The 24,796-nt window shown below is 43.5% G+C and overlaps 1 protein-coding gene across 8 annotated transcripts in view; it reads right to left on the reverse strand.

The window, feature by feature from the left end:
- The window catches only part of LOC139373165 (xin actin-binding repeat-containing protein 2-like), a 54,862-nt gene that overhangs the window by 15,767 nt on the left and 14,299 nt on the right, over positions 1–24,796 (reverse strand). For 2 of the 8 annotated variants that reach the window (XM_071113318.1, XM_071113317.1), the window contains exons 3-8: positions 13,327–13,447; positions 4,040–4,224; positions 2,515–2,673; positions 1,537–1,629; positions 559–628; positions 100–203 (exon numbers count right to left, since the gene is read on the reverse strand). In XM_071113318.1, the coding sequence (XP_070969419.1) occupies positions 100–203; positions 559–628; positions 1,537–1,629; positions 2,515–2,673; positions 4,040–4,224; positions 13,327–13,447 (732 nt within the window). Of the gene's footprint in view, positions 1–99; positions 204–558; positions 629–1,536; positions 1,630–2,514; positions 2,674–4,039; positions 4,225–7,853; positions 8,065–13,326; positions 13,448–24,796 lie in introns of those variants that run through there. The other 6 variants (XM_071113320.1, XM_071113319.1, XM_071113323.1 and 3 more) reach the window with 5 other exon arrangements.

Raw genomic sequence — 24,796 nt, forward strand, 5'->3', positions numbered from 1 at the left:
CAGTACTCAAAGTGAATTCCCCTGCTTTGATGTTGATATCATGGCATCGTCTATAGACACACTATAATGGCCACGTAGATAAACAGACTGCATCATTACCTTAATTTGCTTGCCCGGCGTGGCCTGTTCGATCGTCTTCTCATACTGCTGCTTCAAAGCCTGAGTGGAGACCTTTGGTAAGTCCTCTCCTCCTATGACCTTAACTGAAATAGAAACAGGAAGCAGTTGTCTCATTAAACGAGTCTCAGTTTGAAGCCCAGTTGGTTTGGAGGAAACTAAAATTGTGTCTTTAAAACCTACCATTTCCAATTCCGAAAGTGGCATCGATTACCCTATTCCCAGTTGCAATATTTTTTACCTTCCTATGCCTTGATTTAATTTGCAGCCATGCACTGAATTTCTGATAGAAAATCATCTGCAACACAATTAAATTCCGCACCTCATCTGTAATTTTGGCTTGGAGAATAATCCTTTTCAAAAGACATTGCTATACAGCATACACTCTAGGCTGTGATCAAAAAAGCCAAACATTCAAATATGAATAGTATTATAAGCTACCTGTTTCATCATAATGGTTTTCATAACTGGAGGCCACATTGCTTTGTTGAACTCTTTGATCATGAGTCACCTGTAATGAGATGGAGGCAAGTGGTGAGCGCAATAGGCAATTCTTCAAATTGATTTCCTTCACACACAGACAACAGAAAGGGTGTGTAAGTGGAATAAATTCACAATGAAAACAGTATTTGTCTTACCACGTAAGGTTAATTTAGCCCTGCATTTATACATTTTTTTACTTTACTCTGTGTAGGAATACTTTGGAAAACAAATAAAGTGACATGAGAAACAAAAAGTGTTACAATTTGTCACGCCCTGGCCATAGAGAGGTTTTTATTCTCTATTTTGGTTAGGCCAGGGTGTGACTAGGGTGGGCATTCTATGTTCATGTTTCTATGTTTTCTATTTCTTTGTGTTTGGCCAGGTATGGTTCTCAATCAGGGACAGCTGTCTATCGTTGTCTCTGATTGGGAATCATACTTAGATAGGCCCCCCCCCCCTCCTTCAGTGTGGGATCTTGTTCTTTCGGTTGTGTGCAGGTAGTTGGCACAACGAAGCTGTTCGGTCGTTGTATTCTTTGTTTTGTTTTTCCTAAAAGTGTCACTTCATTATTCAATTATGTGGAACTCAAAGAACACTGCGCCTTGGTCTCATCCTTCCGACGTCACCCGTTACACAATTATTAACATACACTTCATTATAGATGTTGGGGCAGGTGCGGGGACAGCTAACATATTGAGTAGATGTGCACTAAAATGATGGGAAGCGGCCTAGCAGGCTCCGGGATGGGCTCAATATGTGTTTGTGAGAAATAGGCTTAGTTTGAGACTGCACAGTTGCAGGGTTAAGGGTCCAACTGAATATAAAGACTAATTAAAAAATATATATATATGAGAGAGAAAAGTTGAGTAATGATCTGAATTAATTGGTAAATACCAGGTAAGTAATGTATTGTAATAAAGCATGAGTGTGTAATACCTCCTGGTCATGGAAGTAGGCCACTTGCTGAGTGGTGGGAATGACCTCTCTGACACTGCTCCTCACTGTCACCTCCTTTGAGCTGGACACCTCCTGTCAGAAAGACCACACACAGACCGTTCACACACTAGGCCTACATATTCATGATTCACAAACACAAATGTCTCCAGATGCCGGTGGGTGTGGTTTACGCCGGTTCTGCTTTACATGGGTACTTTAGATGAGGGTGGCATACAGTATTTTGTCACAAACCCGCTCGACTGGCGTCTGTTCCTGTCGCTGACAGGTTGCAAGCAACACACTCGCACGCAAACACTTTAACACACACACATTGTAGCTAGCAGTCACAAACACACAGTAGTATTGTGTTCCCCCTGACAGCAGACCATATTTAGCAGCAGGAGGGGAAAAATATGAATGTTCAGAGAGCAAAGCTTACTGGAAAATCCATCTGTTGTACATAATACATTATTTCCTGTCAATTGCAGAGCTCTCCCCGTGAGAATAGTAATGCCAGAATTCTATTAGACAGTAACTTAAGGAGAGAGTGAGTGACAAATAGAGGTGGAAAATCTCTGAAGTAAAATGAAAATACACCAAATGCACCTCAAATAGGTTTTTAGAAATGGAATACTTGTAATTGGACTTTCTTTCCCTGGCATTGTACCTCGGCCCTCATTGAAAATAATAATTTGTTCTTAACTGACTTGCCTAGTTAAATGAAGGTTAAATCAAATAAATGTTTTCAAAAATGTGGAGCGTAGAAGCATACATGTCAGAATAGTACTGGCTCCCTGAGACCAGGTCTGGTATATCATATGTTGTTGCTGTACAACTTGCCATACAGCAAAACAAAACAGCATGTGGACCCATTACCTGAGCCGCACAACAAAACCCACTGCTCCACATCCCACCACAGCCCCAGTGCAATATAAATAAATAAGAATGAAGGATTTATATGTATGGCTTATGCCTTGCCTGTTTAGTTGCCAGTACCTGCACGGATCTCTTTTCTACGTGGACCTGAGTAACGCTGGTCTGGGACTGGGAGGATGAGGCGTACTCCTGGCTCTCAAACTGTTTCTTCACGCTGGCCAGACCCCCTGGCAGAGAACAGGCTTCAGACTCCTCCATAACCTATGAAGAGAAGACATAGGCATCATTCGTTCAAGTCCTCTCCATGCAAAGGGCTCTCAGAAGAGTATCTTCAGGGGTACAGTGGTAGTTAATGCAGAAGTGATAGTTCCTGGGACGTCCTGAAGGGGGCATAAGTGAGCAGCATATTCCACAGGACTGGACTACTTTCCCTAAATACAGTAGGGAGTTATGACTTGGACCTCATGACGTTTGCAAGAGAAGGATGTCCCCAGTCTCCCCACACGATTGGAGATCCCAAACATCTGTGACACCAAGTCAAATCAAACTAACTAGTGCAACACGGCATAACAGTATCAAGCTATGTTTTAGTGGCGTATGCAGACAGTAGCTGTAAAGGTATGGATGGATAATTCTGGTCCAGATTCTGTCTGTTACCCCTCATAGTGTTCAGTAACCCTACAGCCCAGCCTCCCACCGCCAGCTGTCAGCAGCCTCCCCATGGGCCGTGACACTGGGATCAACGGAGGTCACCGCAGTGGCACCGACAAAATGACACTGATGGCCTCAATGCAAATCAACATTGGTATCATTATTCAGTACTGAATGTAAAAGTAAATGATACATGATGAATGTTGATATCCCACTACTTGTCTTCAGAATTGTACACGTTACTGTGTGGACAGAGGTTCCTGGAATATGTGGTTGCTGGAAGATCTTTGTCGTGTCCAGGAATATTCAACACTGGGTTTCGTTATGACAAAAGAGGAATTATTTCTATCCATGAGGCTTCTCAGTATAAAAAGGCTTGGAAATACAAAAACGTCTTCCTGACGTTCCTTTCAGTTCCAATCAGATAACAGTGACCTGGGTATAGAGAAGCTGAATGGAAGGCAACAGACCAGGGAAGAGAAGCCGTATAATAGTGAATAATAGTGAACCACTGAGAATAGTAAAAGGCTAAAAGGCTGCGGCTCCGATGGCTTCAGTCCACAGACTGAGTTGAATTAATGGCCTCGGCTTAATACATGCCCTCGTTTTCAATTACAGGTTGGACAAAGTCTAAGCTGCTTTCAGAGAGGTGTTTCTTTACTCTGATGAACCAGGCATGTAAAGCTCTTTTTTGTTGTGTTTTTTTATTTTACACAGCAGATTTGCGTGGTCATGGATGTCTGTGTCGAAACGTTTTGAGAATGCGTCATATTTGGACATATGTGAAAATGTTCTGTTAATAATGTCCATTAAAATGGGATGCACTGGCAGTTATACCGCGCGCATTTCAATGTGTGTGTTTGAAGGTATAGTGTCTGTCTTCCTGTCCTGCCTGCTTATCGGCCTGTCTAGTTATTATCCTTGGAGTGTTTTTCCCTCCATCTCTCTTTACGTCCTTGTGGAAGTATCCCCTTACCGTGGCGGATGAGCTGCTGGCCTCCTTCTTGGACACGGCAGCCTGATACATGGCCATGCGTTCCTTTAGTGACACGGACTCCGGCTCCTCGCTGGTGGGCGCTCCTCCGTCTCCTTTCCTCTGACTCACCACCCCTTCCCTTTCCTCAGGACGTCCTGACCTGGTTCCACCCGCGCTGCCCGCAGCTGCAAAACGCAACAGACATGGAGTTTACTCTCCAGGACATGAGAATGCAGTTTATGCACGGAACGAGCCGAATCCGTTCGTCACGCGAATTGCCGCATTCGCTCTTACCATTGATTTACAGTGAATCCATGGTTTACGTAAAAGTCAGATCGGTTATGAGTCAACTTTTCAACTTTTCCCAGTGACGTTCACCATTTTTGTGGTGCCAATAGACTTATGGTCAAATAAAATAAAACATGTACAAACAGAATAGATACTTTCAAGAGATACTTGTTGACATGACAATGGATGACATTTTAACAGGACGTATTGGAAAAGAGTTGTGCTAGCTACATCCTATTGTTAAGGACAGGGCCATGATGTAACTGCGACACAGAGACAACAGTGAAAACCTCTACCAGTGGAGGCTGCTGTGGGGAGGACGGCTCATAATAATGGCTGGAACGGAGTCAATGGAATGGTACCAAACACAAACGTGGTTTCCATGTAGTTTATACCATTCCATCCAGCGATTACTGTGAGCCGTCCTCCCCTCGGCAGCCTCCACTCATCTCTTCTGCCATCCAAGTTAGCTTGACTGCTCCTTCTGGCTTGTTCCAGGACCACGTCCCCTCACATGTTTCGTACATGACCCCTCTATACATAGCCATAGACATGACAATGGGGATTCACAAAGGATGTTGTCATGAAACTGAAGCGAGTCACACTCATCAATCAAACAGGACTGCTCTAACATCACACGCACACGCACACGCACACACACACACACAAATTGGACGCACACACTGATTAGCGGTTAGTACGGTACATCCCTATAGACGTCCAATTAGTGTCAAGTATTGATTTATGGTTGACTCCGCTACGCTATAAGGCATCATTAAGCCAGTGAGATGACTCCACTGAGGATCTCTCTAACACCCACACTGGACCTCAAGGCTTTTAGCATGTTGATTCTGCCGGGGTTATAATGCATTGAGATCAAAGAGGACACGGATGGAAATGGTAATTGTGTTATGTAGTACACATTGACATTCCTACGTTGTGGATTTTCTCTGCTGTTCCACATACTGGGGCGGTGGGGTGGGGGGAGGATCGTAGCCAAAACAGAAGCACATGGATAGAACTGGTATATTTTAAGGAACTGTTCCAATGGTATCTCAGCTACTACTATTAGCGATATAAAGCTATTCTTTGCCTGGTACATACCGTGCGCATATACCCCTATGGAGAAGAGCTAGTCGCCCTAATGCCTGTCAGAAAGTCCTATGAATACATGTGTTACTATCTGCCGGTTTGATTTCCTATTCCTGGAATTGACTGGTTGTCTGACCGGATGACACAAGTCAAACATGCTCCCTACTTCAAGTCTATTGAAACAGGGCCAAGGTATATATTCGTCTCATAAACGCACATTATTTCTCACAGGAGCCAATCACTTGAATTGGCTACCATGTGATGAAAGCACGTTCCCTTAAACCACCATTTTTAGATCCTCCTGCTATGGCAGGCGTGTTAGTGTTAACCAATCACCCTGCGCTGCCGAGAGAGATAGCTAGAGGATGACACACCAGCACAGCCATGTCCAAAAATAAATGTGGGTTTTACCCACTCTTGACTATAAATACAGGTCAGATACCCTACACCTGAGATCACCTGAAACCTGACACTCGTTTAACACAGCGAACGTGGGATAATGTCCTCATTTATCACTGGGGATAGGTGCGTACCACATGTAAGGCTAAATTAATCGTTAGAACCTTCGTAGGAGCATCGTTAAATCTCAGAGCTGTTTCCCAAAACCATTATTAATGTTGGACTTGAAAATGTTTGTAATCTAACGCCTGCCTCGGACCACTCGTAGAACAGCAAAGTGCATTGTTAGAGGCTTTTTTTGCGTTCCCGCATCACTTTATACAGAGCAGATCTCCGGTAATTAGAATAAGCCACCTTAATATTTGTAGCCGTAGTTGGTAATATCTCTCTAGGAGCTGATCCGCCGTCAGTATTGTGAACTAATTCTAATGTTAAGGAAAGATTTTAATGTAGAAAGCTGATCCGAGAGCAGCGCTCCCTTCCTTTTGATCCTATTAGTATTGGCACATGCTCTAACGACGCACTTAGTGACCGTTCTCTCTGCGTGGTGTTTTGGGAAACGTGTGTTACATCTTCAGCCATTGTAGGGAAACGCGTGCTACATCTTCGGACCGTGTAGGAAAGATGCATATTTTAAACAATCCTAATCCTAAATTACAATGCTATCGGGAAACTGGGCCCTGGGCTGTCAGTAAGACAAAAAGACATACAAGCGTTCTGATGCCATAAAAACTTGACTAAACCAATTCAATGAGAGTCGCAAAATAAATCCTCCTTTTTTTTGTATCACAGTTAGAGAAAGAGGGATGAAGGGAAGGAGAGAGAGAGAGAGGTCAAACACAAGGACATCTCAAAAGAGCAACATTTCTCCAGAAGCCTAAAAGCTTTTTCCTCTACATCACTTGTGCGTTCCTCTGTTTAATTAGCGATATCAACCGATTTCAATGATTATAACGTTTACAAATGGCTTACTGGGTAAAATGCCATAAACTTCCAGCAGATTACCATCTGTTTGCGTTTCGACATTGCTATCTTAAAAGCAGAGGTGCTTTCACTCATTTTATTTTCCTATATTAATTCCCCTTCCACGGAAGGCCACCTACTGTATGATTAGTCAACAGTGTGTTTTCACCAACTCCACATGGCAGTGATGGGTGGCTCTTGTTCTCTTCCTTGAGTGTTAAGTCTTAATCTCTGATATGCGGGGCAGCGGTGCCTTCATCTGGCTCTAGGGATAGGAGGGGGAGGTTGAGGCGGCGGGTGGCTGGTTGAAGGTGGAGGGTGGGCGTCAGGAAAAGTCTATGTGGGAGACAGTATGTGTGGGTATGCATGGCTCAGTGGCTATATTGAGCTGAGCCAGGGCCGCAAATGGATCAAAGAGACCACTGGATCAGCCTCAAGCACTTGGTCACAATGTTTCTACTGAGTACGCTCACAGTCGGAGAGCACTCCAGGCAAAATAGCTAAGTCATATCAGATCGGCAAAACCAAGCTGACTTCATGCATGCCTAATCCCACATCCTCGTGGAATCATGCTTCCTTTTGCAATTTTACATTTGATTAATTTAGCAGACGCTCTTGTCCAGAGCGTCTTACAGGAGCAACTAGGGTCAAGTGCCTTGCTTAAAGGCACATCAACAGATCCCTCACCTAGGTACCTCGGGGATTTGAACCATCGACACCTCGGTCACCAGCACAATCAGCTTCATCTGACAACTCTATACTTCTGGAACACATTTAGAAGACTCTTGCTGTAATTCCAGGCCTGTTTTACATGGTAAAACAACCTAGTCGTACAGTACACGCAACCAAAAGCTGTATAAAACTGAAAAGGCAATCTACTGTCAACACAGTCAATTTACCATTCAGCCTCTCATTCATCCAGTACATATAGTATCTCTCTCTCTCCACGTAACTCTAAGTGTCTTTGTGTTCTCACTCAAATCAATCACGTGACAATGAATGTCAGTCCACCTTTACATGCAGAGTATTGTAACACACTGAAAGGCTATGAAGGTTGTAAAGACTGGCTTACTTACTGTAATGCTCTCTATGCCTTTAGCACGACAATACAATTCCACAGATAATGTTGAAGGGCCTTGAAATCCCCTGGGAGCCAGCAGCAGGGTCCTTTTGCCCAGCCGTTACCAGAGGAAACTAAAAAAAAACCTGGGAGGTGATTTAATGAGGGTTGGAGACCGGCTCCAGCAGTGTTGCGATCAGCTCAGCTCTGTGGGGCCTAGTGGACAGTGACAGCTGATTTTATTTTAGATGCCCCCCCTTCCTAAAAGACAGAGCTCAGGAGGGGTAGGGGGGCTTTTTTTAGATGAGGTACCCTACATGCCTTTTACCTTAAGTCACACGGACCTAACGGAACAGACGTCCTGCACTGAGACCTCGAAACCAGACCCGCATCCCTAATTTCTCAGAGAGGAGGGGAAAAGACGAAGGGGTGGGGGCTAATCAACCCAATGAGAGGACCAACTCAAATAACCTCATACAGGTCCCCAAATCCAGAAATATTGACAATGATGATTCACCATTCTTTTAATATCTTTGATGATGAAATGTGTGAAACCACCCTAGGCTCCCTTTTAAGAGCCACAGACAGCAGGACTTTTTACATGCCAGAAATGAAAGGTAGAAAGTGAAGGGGACTGAGTAAAGGGCAGATACCTGAGGTTCAGGGATCTCCCTTGGCTGCCCGGGCCCAGATGGAGAACAGGGATACCAGATGGGCAGGAGTCCCCTCTGAGACCACAATAGAGCCGCCTGTCATAGCTGGCCCTGATCATGGCATTTACAACAATCCCTCTCATATCTTAGTGTGTGTGTGTGTGTTTGTTTGTGGTACCGGGCCTCTCTAAGTAACTGAGTGACGCTGCTCCCTCTTTGTGCCATCGAAGCTCCCTCCCCTTAAGTTACTGCCCAGCCTTTCTGAACTGCCTGGCTGAACAGCACCTTATCACCTGAAGATGGAAGAACATCGCCCAAGACCTGCCAGATCTCTACATTCGTTTTGTTTGTTTTTACAGCGTGTTTGAGATTCTCTTTGCAAATGAAAAGCGCTATATAAAATACATCTATTATTGTTATTATTAAAGCCACATGTGTTCTGGGAATCATTGAAAACATCTCCAGGAACAGTTACATAAGTGCATGCCTTAAAGTTTGAGTCCTTAGTTGCTAGATCCATTTTTGGACTTAATGATTCCCATTGGTTCTTGAAGAATATCTTATAAATGCCTCAGGAGCTTATTTTCAACTGTCACACTCTATCAGAACTCAAAATAGCTTGCTTTACTCCAATGTTTAGAAAACAACATAAATGTGAACAAACACTGTAGAGATTCAAAACATGGTTAAATCAAAATATTTGATATCATGAATTTGAGTGGTTAAATTTCTCCAGAACCATTACTTAGCTTTTTAGCTAAACAGGGACGGGGAGTGTGTTTTGTTATTGTTTCAATTAAGGACTCTATCTTAAGAACACACATCAATTTTGATGACTGGAAACTTGACCCTTTACGTGACATGCAAGAAGTATCATTCAATAATTAATCATTGAACTGACATCATGTCGCAGTTAAAAGGCAATTCCGCCGCTTTTCAACCTCATATTCATCATCTCCAGCACCAAACCAGTGTTTAAATATAGTGGGGTCCAAAATGATTGACACCCTTGATAAAGATGAGCAAAAAGGACTGTATAAAATAAATCATTCAAATACTGAGCTATATGGTGTGCTCTAAAAAAAATGAAGGTTGAGGTCAAAATGATTGACACCATTGAAGATTCTTATCAATAAATTCAAAGGCGTAGTATTTGGTCCCGTGTTCCTAGCACGCAATGACTCTACAAACCCGTTGGACGCATTTGCATTTAGTTTTGGTTGCGTTTCAGATTATTTTGTGTCTAATAGAAATGCATGGTAAATAATGCATTGTTTCATTTTGAAGTCCCTTTTATTGTAAATACGAATATAATATGTTTCTAAACACGACTGCATTAATGTGGATGCTACAATGATTACAGATAATCCTGAATGAATGATTACTAATGATGAGTGAGACAGTTACAGAGTGTCAAAGGTCATACACCCAAGACATGCTAAACTTCGCTGCTGTTGGTAATGGCGAAGAAGTTAGCATGTCTTGGGGATATGGTCTTTGACCCTCTGTAACGTTCTCACTAACCTGCAGAAAGAGAAAGGGAGACGGGATGAAAGAGGAGAGTAAACTTTGCCCAACAAGAGCTAGCCCCCTCCTTAAGCCATTGACCTTGTGAGAGTAGCTTCACCACGCTAACTTCTCTCATTCGGGCCATTTATCAAAGACTGATTAGCATTAGCTCGCTCAAGGCACCAATGTGCAGACCCTGATGTATCTTGACATTCTACCCAGGGTACTCCTGGTTCTGTTCAGGAAACCTCCAGGTATTGTATAGCTCACTAAATTCAAAAAGATAGCAGTGATTGTTGTTTTCTGCCCTGCAGTGTGTACTATAGGAGGCAACTGGGAGGAGCTATAGGAGGACGGGCTCATTGTAATGGCTGGAATGGAATTAATGGAACAGTATCAAACACATGGAAAACACATGCTTGACTCCATTCCATAAATTCCATTCCAGTCATTACAATGATACCTTCCTCCTATAGCTCCTTCCACCAGCCTCCTCTGGTGCAAAATGTACCCCCAGAGTCAGACATAGCAGTGCATCAACTAAAGAAAAGCCTGCTTATCTCTGCTGTAGGAACCTGTTCCGTGCTGATAATCCCTCTGAAATTGCACATGGATTTCCTGTTCCTGGAGTGTAAACAAATTCGCCCAGAATATCTGATGTCATAGACAACATCCCCTGGCGCTTTATCAGCTAGCTAAGGCCTGCAGGCTTTCAAAGGGTTAATAATGAACGCATTTTCACAAATTCTGGAAACTTTTTTTGATAAATCATAGTAGATCAAATTCTCTGGCAAGGCTTATTTTCAGGTCACTGTTTAGACAATAGATAATCACAGTTTTTTGTGTGTGCTGCCTGTCTAGGTAGAGACTGTTGTCCCTCAAAGCACCCTAGCCCTCTGGTTCTGTTTGAGTATTGTGCTTAATGGAAGTTAATGGGAGGAAGTTAACTTTTGCCATTTAGAGAAGCCCTAAGAGAAACACTGTGGATCGTTACGTGTCAATCTGAGTGACTGCAGCTTCGATTTTCCTGAGGCTAAAATCTCCTCCAATAACCTTCATGGGTAAAATCCCCCGAATAAATTGCCTAGTTTAACAAAAATTAAGTGGTGCTTCTCTCAACGAAGCGTATCCCCTGATATTATAAAATATTATCACTACAATTGTGAATATGACATCCCATTTAAAAAATATTGTGTTGTTTGGATCCACGGGTCTGGGCTATATGAACCAGACCCAGAATCCACTGGGATATACAAAAGGGAGATATTGTAACCAAGGTTACAATAGCATGCTGGTTCGGAGGTGAGGTGAGTGCTTGTTTAAAGCACAAATTGCAGTGTGTCGTTCACAGGTCTTTATTTAACACGGTGGCTTTGGACAAACAGCTCCTTTACCCCCTCTGTCACTCACTGTGAGCTGGAAATCACATGATGCTGTCACTGACATGACACTGTCAATCGGTCAGCTCTCACAAACCCTCATCACTCACACCAACACCGGTCCGCAAAGGCCACAGTGTCTTCCAACTTTAGCTACCACAGTGATTTAGGGCTGGTTAACTTCACTAGGGTAGGTGGCAGCATTCGGAATTTTGGATGAAAAGCGTGCCCAAATTAAACTGCCTGCTACTCAGGCCCAGAAGCTAGGATATGCATACAAAACGGTTAAAATAATGTCTGTGAGTATAACAGAACTGATATGGCCGGTGAAAGCCAGAGGAAAATCCATTGAAAGCCTATCCAACATACAAAGACTTAGGACCCAGTTCACGAGCTCTATGGCTTCTTCTGCATGTGGCCAGTCTTTAGGCATTGTTTCAGGCTTTTACTCTGAAAAATGAGGGAGATACAGCACTTTAAATCAGTGGCCAGTGGAAATTTCCAGCCATGAGTCCTGCGCCTGATCGGGAATGCGTGTTTCTTGTTTCCCCATTTCTATTGACGAAGCTTTTGTCCGGTTGAAATATTATTGATTTTTAAAATAAAAATTTGACCCCCTTTTCTCCCCAATTTTTTTGGTATCCAATTGTTAGTAATTACTATCTTGTCTCATCGCTATAACTCCCGTACGGGCTCAGGAGAGACGAAGGTCGAAAGCCATGCGTCCTCCGAAAGCGCGCATCCAACCCGGAAGCCAGCCACACCAATGTGTCGGAGAAAACACTGTGCACCTGGCTGCCTTGGTTAGCGTGCACTGCACCAGTTCCGCTACAGGAGTCGCTGGTGCGCAATGAGACAAGGATATCACTACTGGCCAAACCCTCCCTAACCCGGACGACGCTAGGCCAATTGTGCATCGCCCCACGGACCGGCCGGCTGCGACAGATCCTGGGCGCGAACCCAGAGTCTCTGGTGGCACAGCTAGCGTTACTCCACCCGGGAGGTCGGAGGATTGATTTTAAACATCGTTTGGCATGTTTCTACTAACTTTTATTGTACTTTTTTAAACATTTTGCCTGCACCTTGAGCATTCGGATTACTGGACAAAACACTCGAACAAAAATGAGGTTTTTGGTCATAAAGAGGGACATTATCGAACAAAACAAACATTTATTGTCTAACATGGAGACCTGGGAGTGCCACCAGATGAAGATCACCCACCCACTGTCTCTCTCTCGCTTTCTGTCCCTCCCTCCCTCCCTCCCTCCCTCCCTCCCTCCCTCCCTCCCTCCCTCATTCACACACACACACACACACACACACACACACACACACACACACACACACACACACACACACACACAGAAGCACCTCAACATGACCCCAATGTCACACACTCAAGCATTATCTCACTCAGGTCATGTCCTCTGCCTTCACACGTGTAAATAATTTAAATGGAGTGAAACAGGGAAATGTGTATTTGTGGATGATTTACCATTACAGAAACATACATCTGAGAACCTTTTTAAATACTGCACCTTTTTGGATGGAGAATACTGCACATTCCCCACGACTACTCTGTACAGACAGCGTTATCAGTTTCAGTGGAAAAGGGAAAACCCACAATGCAGCCACTCAGCAACTTCTCCTATCACAGTAATGGAAACACTGTTTGTGTATCTAGGGTTGTTCATTTTCTACCTCGGATGGTACTCAATTCCCAGAGTAGATTTGATCCCACACAGGACAATACAGTACATTCTCAGCACACAAGCTCATCTTCAGATTTCTCTCTCAAACACACGAAACCAATATCACATTCTGTATCTACTATGTGGATTTGAAGAAATTCTTTGAAAGTTGTGAAACCTGATTTCTGATGGAATAAAAGTCCTGGAGGAGGCGGTAAGGCAGTGCGTAATACTACAGTCATGGACTACTTACAGAGGCTGGGTTCTTGAGTTGAGGCCATGTTCTCACCAGGTGATGGGTCACTCTTCTGGTCCAGCTGGTAGCTACTGGCTGGGGCTCTTCTAGATGTGCTGGACTGTACGGCTCTTACTTCCTGGTTAGGGAAAGAGAGAGAGGGAGGAAGGGAGAGAGAGGAGGGGGAGGTGAGTGTATTATCAGAGGAAGCACCTGTGCTTTCCCAGAAGGGGGTGGAGATTGAGGTACAGGTCATAGCTCAATATGCACACACACACATGACCATACACACACACGCACACACACACACACACACACACACACACACACACACACACACAAACACACACACAAACACACACACAGTACCAGTCTGAAAAATGATCCACCCAGTGAGTGTTAGGTGTCATTGAACCCCTGGACACCAGTGGAACATTATCGATGGTAGCGAGGATGTCTGTGTCTGTTGACTGGATGGCAAACAAACCTCTGAACTTACAGCGCAAACACTGACGACCTTGACTGGAATGTGCAAAACAGGCATCGACTGGAAAGTTACAGCAAACAAAACACTCCAGTGAATTTTAATTGGCAAACTCTTAGTGTGTGTAGCAGCTTAAGGCTACACCCTTCAATAAGAACTGTAGGTTACACAACTACTGTGTTAGACAAAATGCAATGTTATAATGCCAAATGTTGTTAGTGGCATATCCTCGAGGCATATAACTTGTGTTTCCTGAAGTGTTTTTTTTTGTTGGTCAAATGTAGAAACTAGTAGACAAAGCACGCCTCGTTTTCTTGCAAATCAGTACTGTCTGGAACAAACACACCTGTGTGTTGTTTTCCAAGAACTATTTGCAAATCAAATGTGTTTCCTGTGGTATTTCATCTACAGCTTCCCAGCGGGACCTGGGGAAGAGTGACAACAAGGAAACAACAACACATGGACACAACAGACAATGCTCCCAAACACCTGCCACAATCAGAGAAACGCACCCGAGACAAATCTAGGACACACACACACAAAGAGACAATGTATTTGAAGGGCATGTCCATGAGAGGAACAGCTTGTGCGGTGTGTCGAGGTCACAGTCCCAAAACAGAGTTAACCTGTGGTCTGGGTTCTTCGATTGACTGAATGTGGGATTTAGTCCCTCACACTTCAAGCTTTGTCAACAGCAGTACAGCAGTAAACACCATGTAGCTGAACACTCCATTCTGTAAATCTCGAACCTCTCCTCAGGAACGAGCTACCAGCCTCCCACTGGATCGTGATACCATTTCTGTTGACGTCTCCCGTTTTTTGAATAACAGTAAGTCTATGGCAGCGCTTGTGTGTTGCTCCGGAGATGTTTAAAAGCGTCGTTAGCGGCAATAGAACTGATGTTTGAACAGCATTTGTGTCTGTGAAGTAGGGATTGACGGTATAGAGAAGACTGTGTGCTAATCTCGAGACGAGGGTTCCATTCAATCTAATCCACAAGGGGATTTTGGAGTTAAATCACCTGTAAATAATAATGCTCCACTGCAAACATGTTGGCACAGTGAGTTTATTTCACTGTTGAAAAGAATCCAGTTGCACATTGTATCACAGCAAGCAAGTGGTGTATTCTAATTGATTTCATTGGATATGGCCCGCAGTCATGTTACCGGGCAGACTGGGCTCGATCCCCTCTATGTCTATTCAGCTCTGAGGTCAGATGTCAACAAACAGGGCAGGATGTAGAACATATTTATCAGTGGAGTGAGCATTTACATCACATAATATAGGCAGCAATTATATGACACATTTCTATACAAAACATGTCATATCTCTACTGTGTATACGTATATACACATAAGTTCATTCAGCAGTATCCTCATGTATTTCCTCACCCATTCCCATTAAAATAGATCAAATGTTTTCTGCTTTTCTCCGCTATCATGCCACAGCATTTCCATTTCTGAAGAGGAATGGGGTCAGAGAAGACACAGACAGGAGGCCATTTCCCAGGGATACTAGTTAGCCAGATCCTATCCTCCATATGTTCCCGTTGGCCCTGCCACAGATTCCCTGTCAGCCTTCCCATCCAGCCTGGGGAATTACTTCCCCTTACGCTCCCCTTGACAGACTGACATCATTAATAAGGTACGTGCTTCAGTAAATCTACCAGCCTCAGAGACAATACGCAGGAAAAATAAATTGCCCTTTTAAGGGTGTCTCAGTAATGAAATCAATGCCACCCGTCCATGACATTAATGCTGATGTGACAGCGTGCACAGTAAAATGCCGGTCGGACACGTGTCAGGGGAAACCATGGCGATGACATCAGTTTATTATATGGAGCTGCAGATTAGGAAGTGACATCGCGACCTGTTGTTTTCTGTCACCTGGGGGTGCACTCATACACAACCATGCCTATTAAAACCTAGTAAAGTACATCATACAGTAACTATAGGTGATCTCTCTCTCTCGTGCTCTGTGTCCGCATAGAAAAGGGAGTTCTGGCTGAGATGACGGACTAGAAGGGGTTGCTGAGGGAAATGGCAGCTCAAATGTGACTGACTCACCACTTGGAGGGATGCTTTGTTTCTAATGATGCACACACAGACGCACATATACACACCACCAAGCCTGATTGCTCCTGGCTAGGAGGTCTAATGTTGTGAAAGCTGCCTTATTGCTTTCCTGGCACAACATGAAGTGACATGAAGATGACTCATCAGGACCCACAGTTGATAGTCAAGACAGAGACATACCAGTAGGCTGTAGGAGGCATCTGCCTTGCTGCTGGTGGAGAACATCTCATGTTTCTTCACTCGCCTTAAATCAATCCAATACTTTGTTAATCAATCAAATGTTCTGAGTCACAGCGTCACAAAACTTGCTTCACCTGAGCATGCACTGTACCTGAACAAGTTTGATTTCACGTTCTCCTCCTCTTTAGTGAAATAACAGCTTTAGTTTCTGGTTTGGAAGCTTTTGCTGAAACAGCAGATACTTCCTGTCTTTGAAGGTCACCCAGAAGCACTTAACAGAGTGTCTCATCCAAACCTTGGCAAGAGCTTCTCTTTCCATCGGAGTTGTTTGTTTGCATCCAATGCCATTAGCTCTCCTCACAGTCCAAAACGTTTGCTGTGAAAAATATTGTACAGTACAATTATTTGTTGACTCCCCATTATTAGGAAACACAGGCCACTGAGATCCACCCACTTATATTTCAAGCACTCTCAATCCAACACATCACAAAAGAGTTGCAGCGAGGATAGAAAGATAGAGATGAGAGCGGGGAGAGCAAGAGATAAAGGGGGATACCTAGCCAGTTTTACAACTGAATGCATTCAACTGTAAGAGATAGTGAAGAAAGCTGGCAGTAGAAAGTGTCATGACAGTCATAAATACATCTTCCCCCCTTTTTCCTCTCTCTACCCTACTGATGTTACATTTGCAAAACCCTTGGTTAACATAGAGATTCTGGGAACATCAGAAGGTGGGGGGAAATGAACTATATTCTGGTAATCTGACCAATTGAACATATGCGGTGGTACTTAATGAATATGATGTCAGTTCGGTTGTCATCTGAGACATTCTCATCAATGATAAGATGACATAAACTCTACAGTGGAAAGTCTACACATCAGAGTTATCGGATTCGCATGGAATTGTTGTTCAATTTAAATGTTTGAATAGGAAATTATTTGTGATGGGATGAAATGTGATTTTAGCTTCTAAAATGTGAGATTTGGGTTTTCATAAGGTCAATCAGTGGCCCGCCCCTGTGAAGGGACATGGGCTATAAAACTTTTCAGACACGCCCTCCTCTCCCTTCCTATATAAAGCCTTGACGACAATATAACCTCCTGTTCCGAGGATGTGGGGACGACGGTCCTATGTCAGAATGGTTCAGATAAGAACTACAGAACGAAGCCAACATCAGTGTGCGCTTTGGTTGCGAATGGTATGAACTTTGAACTCTTATTCACTACAGAAGTGATACCTACTAGCCGTTGAGTTAGCAACAGCCGCTGCAAACGAGGGTTAGGAAGGAACAGACAGAGTATCCCGTCTATCACACAACAACGTTACTACAACGTATCCAATTGACTACCAGAGACATTCTTCAAAGGACTCGGTTGGGCAACACGGCCTTCCATCTACCACCAACCTACCGAAGCGCAGCTCAGAGTAAATATTTATTGCATTTTCCTTTTCCATATGGGCGGTAATTTAGAATGCACAAGATACTGTATTTACGATAGCACAGCTTCACCCTTTGTTCCTCAGTCTTCCCGCTCTTTCACTCTAATCCAGCCCTTTTCTTTTGTGTAACAAGCTGTCATATCTGTTCCGCCCGCTAGGGACGTTTTCCTTTATGACGTAATTTGTAATCAAGTTATGATTGAATTATGTGTATGTGTAATTGTGTGTGATTAGTTAGGTATTTAGTAAATAAATAATTAAACCCAATTTTGTATTGCTGATTCAACTTGTTAGCCAGGGTTCGTGCAGATAACCAAGAATTTACAACTTTCAGATGAGACTGAATTAAGAGGACGATTAATATTGACTGCTATTGATGTAAAATTTTACTAGGTCTTTAAGAGTTTATTCGGAAGATAACAGCTCTATAAATATTATTTCGTGGTGCCCGACTCTCTAGTTAATTACATTTACATGATTAGCTCAATCAGGTAATATTAATTACGGAGAAATTATTTTATAGAATAGCATGTCATATCACTTAATCTGGCATAGCCAAAGACACGACAAAAGCCTAAATAGTATATTTGACATTTCAGTTTCCCTATCAAATCTAAACATTTCAAGCAGACAATTAACAACAATGACAAATGGTTTGAGGCAAAAACCTAAGAAAGAAATTGGGAAACCTATCCAACCAAAAACATAGAGATCCAGAAAACCAGAGCCTACGATTTCACTATGGTGAATCACCAAAACAATACAGAATACTGATCGCCTCAATCCACAAAAGTGGAGACAAATTCAACCCCAATAACTACCATGGGAAATGCGTCAACAGCAACCTTGGGAAAATCCTATGCATCATCATTAACAGCAGACTCGTACATTTCCTCAGTGAAAACAATGTACTAAGCAAATGTCGAATGGGCTTTTTACTAAATTACCGTACGACAGAACATGTATTCACCCTGCACACCCTAATTGACAAACAAACAAAACAAAGACAAAGTCTTCTCATGTTTTTTGATTTCCAAAAATCGTTTGACTCAATTTGGCATGAAGGTCTGCTATACAGTTACAAAAAATCTGATATATAATAACAAAACAATGTTGGGAGGAAAACATAAAATCCGTGTACACAAACAACAAATGTCCAAAAAAACACACATTTCTATCACGACTTCCGCCGAAGTCGGTTCCTCTCCTTGTTCGGGCGGCGCTCGGCGGTTGGCGTCGCATGTCTTCCAGCCATCATCGATCCACTTTACATTTTCCTTTTGTTTTGTCTTGTCTTCCCACACACCTGGTCTCATTTCCCTCATTACATGTTGTGTATTTAACCCTCTGTTTCCCCAATGTCTTTGTGCGGAATTGTTTATTGTTAGTGCATGTGCACGTTTTCTCTGGTGCGCGAAGGGTTTTGTACCCATTTGTTTGTTGTTCTGGTTACCGGTGGTTTTATTAATAAACTGCTCCGTTGATTACCCAGTTTTGCTCTCCTGCGCCTGACTTCCCTGCCGCCTGTTACACACTCCCTTACAATTTCTTTCAAAAGGGCCGTGAGGTGAGACAGGGATGCAACTTCAGCCCCTCCGTCTTCAACACACATACACACACACATATATTTTAAAATGTTTTATTTATTTATTTCACCTTTATTTAACCAGGTAGGCTAGTTGAGAACAAGTTCTCATTTGCAACTGCGACCTGGCCAAGATAAAGCATAGCAGTGTGAACAGACAACACAAAGTTACACATGGAGTAAACAATTAACCAGTCAATAACACAGTAGAAAAAAAGTCTATATACATTGTGTGCAAAAGGCATGAGGAGGTAGGCGAATAATTACAATTTTGCAGATTAACACTGGAGTGATAAATGATCAGATGGTCATGTACAGGTAGAGATATTGGTGTGCAAAAGAGCAGAAAAGTAAATAAATATAAACAGTATGGGGATGAGGTAGGTAAAATTGGGTGGGCTATTTACCGATAGACTATGTACAGCAGCAGCGATCGGTTAGCTGCTCAGATAGCAGATGTTTAAAGTTGGTGAGGGAGATAAAAGTTTCCAACTTCAGCGATTTTTGCAATTCGTTCCAGTCACAGGCAGCAGAGAACTGGAACGAAAGGCGGCCAAATGAGGTGTTGGCTTTAGGGATGATCAGTGAGATACACCTGCTGGAGCGTGTGCTAGGGGTGGGTGTTGCCATCGTGACCAGTGAACTGAGATAAGGCGGAGCTTTACCTAGCATGGACTTGTAGATGACCTGGAGCCAGTGGGTCTGGCGACGAATATGTAGCGAGGGCCAGACGACTAGAGCCCAGTGGTGGGTGGTATAAGGTGCTTTAGTAACAAAACGGATGGCACTGTGATAAACTGCATCCAGTTTGCTGAGTAGAGTATTGGAAGCAATTTTGTAGATGACACCCCCGAAGTCGAGGATCGGTAGTATAGTCAGTTTTACTAGGGTAAGTTTGGCGGCGTGAGTGAAGGAGGCTTTGTTTCGGAATAGAAAGCCGACTCTAGATTTGATTTTAGATTGGAGATGTTTGATATGAGTTTGGAAGGAGAGTTTACAGTCTAGCCAGACACCTAGGTACTTATAGATGTCCACATATATATATCAACGAATTGGCAAGGGCACTAGAACAGACTGGAGCACCCCCCCTCACCCTACTAGAATCTGAAGTCAAATGTCTACTGTTTGCTGATGATCTAGTGCTTCTGTCCCCAAACACCAAATTAAGACTCTGCATGCAGAATTCTATACAATTATAATCTGTGTACAACGTAAAACATCAAATAATGCTTGCACAGCAGAATTAGGCCAAAACTAGCTAATTATCAAAATCCAGAAAAGAGACTTCTGCAACCTTCTAAAAGGAAGCGATTCCCAAACCTTCCATAACAAAGACATCACCTACAGAAGGATTAACATAGAGAAGAGTTCCCTAAGCAAGCTGGTCCTGGGGCTCCTTCACAAACATAAACAGACCCACAGAGCCCCAGGACATCAACAGGAACACAATTAGACCCTACCAAATCACGAGAAAACAAAAAACATAATTACTTGACACATTTGAAAGAATTAACAAAAAACAAACAAAGCAAACTGGAATGCTATTTTGCTATTATGTATAGACTCAGTGAGCACACCCTTGCTATTGAGACAGGAACTCCCATAGGCAGAGCTGGCTCTCAAGAGAATACGGGCTATGTGCAGACTGCCCCAAAATGTGGTGGAAACTGAGCTGCATTTCCTAACCTCCTGCCAAATGTGTGAGACACACTTTTCTCTCAGATTACACAGATCCACAAATAATTTGAAAATAAATCAAATTTTGATGAACTCACATATCTATTGGGTGAAATACGACAGTGTGCCATCACAGCAGCAATATTTGTGACCTGTTGCCACAAGAAAAGGGCGACTAGTGAAAAACATAAATATGGGTTGTAATTTACAATGGTGTTTGTTCGTTTATTTTCCCTTTTGTACTTTAACTATTGGCACATCGTTATAACACTGTACGTAGCCATAATATGATTTTTGAGATCTCTATTCTTTTGAAACCTTTGTGAGTGTAATATTTATTGTTAATTTCTGATTGCGTTCAACTTTTGTTCATTGTCTATTTAACATATGTTTCCCAAGCCAATAAAGCCATTTGAATTGAACTGAGAGAGAGGTAGAGAGAGGGATACAGAGAGAGACAGAAAGGGAGCAAGAGAGAGAAAACAGAGAGTGAGAGAGGAGACATACAGACAGGCACATAGTGGAGAGAAAGAGAGAGGCTGAGTAGAGAGAAAGTGTTGTGATGGAGTGGGCCCAGCTTGGCTGTGGCGTCTCCAAGCAGGTTTGAGATGATTAGGAGCCTCTGTCTCGCTGGGCCAGCTGACACACACAGAGGAGCTAAACAGTACTGTGTGCCAGATGGCCAGACGGCCAGACAGACAGGCTGCAGAAGTGTCATATGTTGTATGGGTGGAGAGGACATTCTAGGCACCAGGCTTTATTGTTGTAAACACCTCTCACTCTAACACACTCATCACAACACAGTACATAAAACCCAGAAAAGCCACAGCTACAGTTGGGGGGTTAGTGATGATGTAACACTCCTCTGAGTGTAGGCTACTTTGCACTGGATTTATGGAGGGTGTAGGAAAAAAATGGTCAATGTTGATATAACATGCATAATCATTTTTTCCACTGAACATTTCTGAGAGAGACAGAGAGTCGGAAACTACAGAGAGTCAACATGAAAAAAAGAGTGTGGTTCTGAAATGTGCTCATCATGCTTCACCATAGATGGGACTTGTTTATGACGTACAGTGGCCTGCTTGTTAACTCCCCAGAACCAACATCACTCTCTCTCTCTCTCTCTCTCTCTCTCTCTCTCTCTTTCTCTCTCTCTTTCTCTCTTTCTCTCTAACCCACTCTCGCTCTCTCTCTTGCTCACTCTCTCTCTCGCTAATTCTCTCTCTCTCACTCTCTCTCAATTTCAATTGGGAAACATATGTTAACATTGCCAAAGCAAGGGATCTAGATAATAAACAAAACCCCATTCGGCTAGCAGAAACCCTCGCCAACAGCCAATGAAATTGCAGGGCGCCAAATAGCAAAGCACAAATAGAGATAAAATGAATCACTAACCTTTGATGATCTTCATCAGATGACACTCATAGGACTTCATGTTACACAATACATGTGTGTTTTGTTCGGTAAAGTTCATATTTATGTCCAAAAATCTCATTTTACATTGGTGTGTTATGTTCAGTAGTTCCAAAACATGCAGTGATTTTGCAGAGAGCCACATCAATTTACAGAAATACAGTTGATGACAATACATATGTTATACATGGAAATATGGATCAACTTCTCCTTAATGCAACAGCTGTGTCAGATTTTTAAAAAAACTTTACGGAAAAATTATAATCTGAGTACGGCGCTCAGAGCCCAAAACAGCCCAAAGAAATATCCGCCATGTTGCGCAGTCATCATTAGTCAGAAATAGCATTATGAATATTCACTTACCTTTGATGATCTTTATCAGAATGCACTCCCAGGAATCCCAGTTCCACAATAAATGTTAGATTTGTTCGATAAAGTTCATAATTTATGTCCAAATAGCTTCTTTTGTTAGGGCGTTTGGTAAACAAATCCAAAAGCCCGTTCAGTTCCAGCCGAACGTCGGACGAAAAGTTCAAAAAGTTATATTACAGGAGTATAGTATAGAAAGTATAGAATCAATCTTTAGGATGTTTTTATCATAAATGTTCAATAATGTTCCAATCGGAGAATTCCATTGTCTGTAGAAAAGCAATGTGAAATGCGCGTGACTGAGATCGAGGCTGCTGCCAGACTTCTGACTCAATCAGCTCTCATTCGGCCCTCCTTCACAGTAGAAGCCTGAAACAAAATGACCCATATCCCACTGTGTATTCGATAGGGGCTAAGTTCAAAAACTACAAACCTCAGATTTCCCACTTCCTGTTTGGATTTCTTCTCAGGTTTTGGCCTGCCATATGAGTTCTGTTATACTCACAGACATCATTCAAACAGTTTTAGAAACTTCAGGGTGTTTTCTATCCAATACTAATAATAATATGCATATATTAGCATCTGGGACTGAGTAGGGGGCAGTTTACTCTGGGCATGCTTTTCATCCAAAAGTGAAAATGCTGCCCCCTATCCCAAAGAAGTTTTAACAGTTAACATTACACGTTCCAAAAGAATAAAGACATTACAAATGTAATATTATGTGCAAATAGTTAAAGTACAAAATAAAAAATAAATAAACATAAATATAAGTTGTATTTACAATGGTTTTTGTTCTTCACTAGTTGTGTCACGTTCGTAATAAGGATCGGACCAAGGCGCAGCGTGGTATACGTACATTCTCTTTTAATGAATGAACCACTTAACAAAAACAACAAAACCAATGAACGTAACGTGAAGCTATACGAATAGTGCAGACAGGCAACTAAACATAGACAAGATCCCACAACACAAGTGAGGAAATGGCTACCTAAATATGATCCCCCAATCAGAGACAACGATAAACAGCTGTCTCTGATTGGAACCATATCAGGCCAACAGAGACATACAAAACCCCCTAGACATACAAAAACCCTAGACATACAAAAACTAGAGTGCCCACCCTATTCACACCCTGACCTAACCAAAATATATAGAAAAACAGAGATATCTAAGGTCAGGGCGTGACAGTACCCCCCCCCCCCCCCCCCCCCCAAAGGTGCGGACTCCCGGCCGCAAACCTGAACCTATAGGGGAGGGTCCGGGTGGGCATTCACCCTCGGTGGCGGCTCCGGTTCTGGACGCAGCCCCCTCACCTTACGCTGATCCCTCCGCTTCTGTTGAACCGGACCGTGGATCATCGTCGGAGACTCTGGACTGCAGCTCGTCGCTGAAGACTCTAGACTGCAGCTCATCGCTGGAGGCCCCGGACTGGGGATCATCGCTGGAGGCCCCAGACTGGGGACCGTCGCTGGAGGCCCCGGACTGGGGACCGTCGCCAGAAGTTCTGGACTGGGAACTGTCTCCAGAAGCTCTGGACTGGGAACTGTTGCCGGAAGCTCTAGACTGTGGAGGCACACTGGAGGCCTGATGCGTGGTGCCGGCAATGGTGGTACCAGGCTGGTGACACGCACTTCAGGGCGAGTGCGGGGAGGAGGCACAGGACGTACTGGACTGTGGATGCGCACTGGAGACCTGATGCGTGGGACCGGTACAGGTGGCACCGGGCTGATGACACGCACCTCAGGGCGAGTGCGGGGAAGAGGCACAGGACGTACTGGACTGTGGATGCGCACTGGAGACCTGATGCGTGGGACCGGTACAGGTGGCACCGGGCTGATGACATGCACCTCAGGGCGAGTGCGGGGAAGAGGCACAGGACGTACTGGACTGTGGACACGCACTTGATGGAGATTGCGAGGAGCAGGAACAGGACACACCTGACTGGGAAAGCGCACTTGGGGGAGAGTGCGAGGAGTTGGCACAGGACGCACTGGGTTGTGCAATGGAGACCTGGTGTGTATAGCCGGCATCAATTGCTCCGGAACTTTAACACACGTTTCAGGATGAGTACGGGGAGCTGACTCAGGTGGCACCAAACTGACAACACGTTCCTTTATTCCAAATCCGTGCGTCCTCCACCAACTCAACAACTCCCTCATTTTTCTCTCCTCCAAGTACTCCTTCTTCTCCCAGACTGGCTCTGGTTTACTCTTTGGCTCCGCCGACTGCTCCATGTGCCTCCCCCCAAAAAATGGGTTTAA

Source organism: Oncorhynchus clarkii, chromosome 18 (assembly GCF_045791955.1).
Source record: "Oncorhynchus clarkii lewisi isolate Uvic-CL-2024 chromosome 18, UVic_Ocla_1.0, whole genome shotgun sequence".
Classification (NCBI taxonomy): domain Eukaryota; kingdom Metazoa; phylum Chordata; class Actinopteri; order Salmoniformes; family Salmonidae; genus Oncorhynchus; species Oncorhynchus clarkii.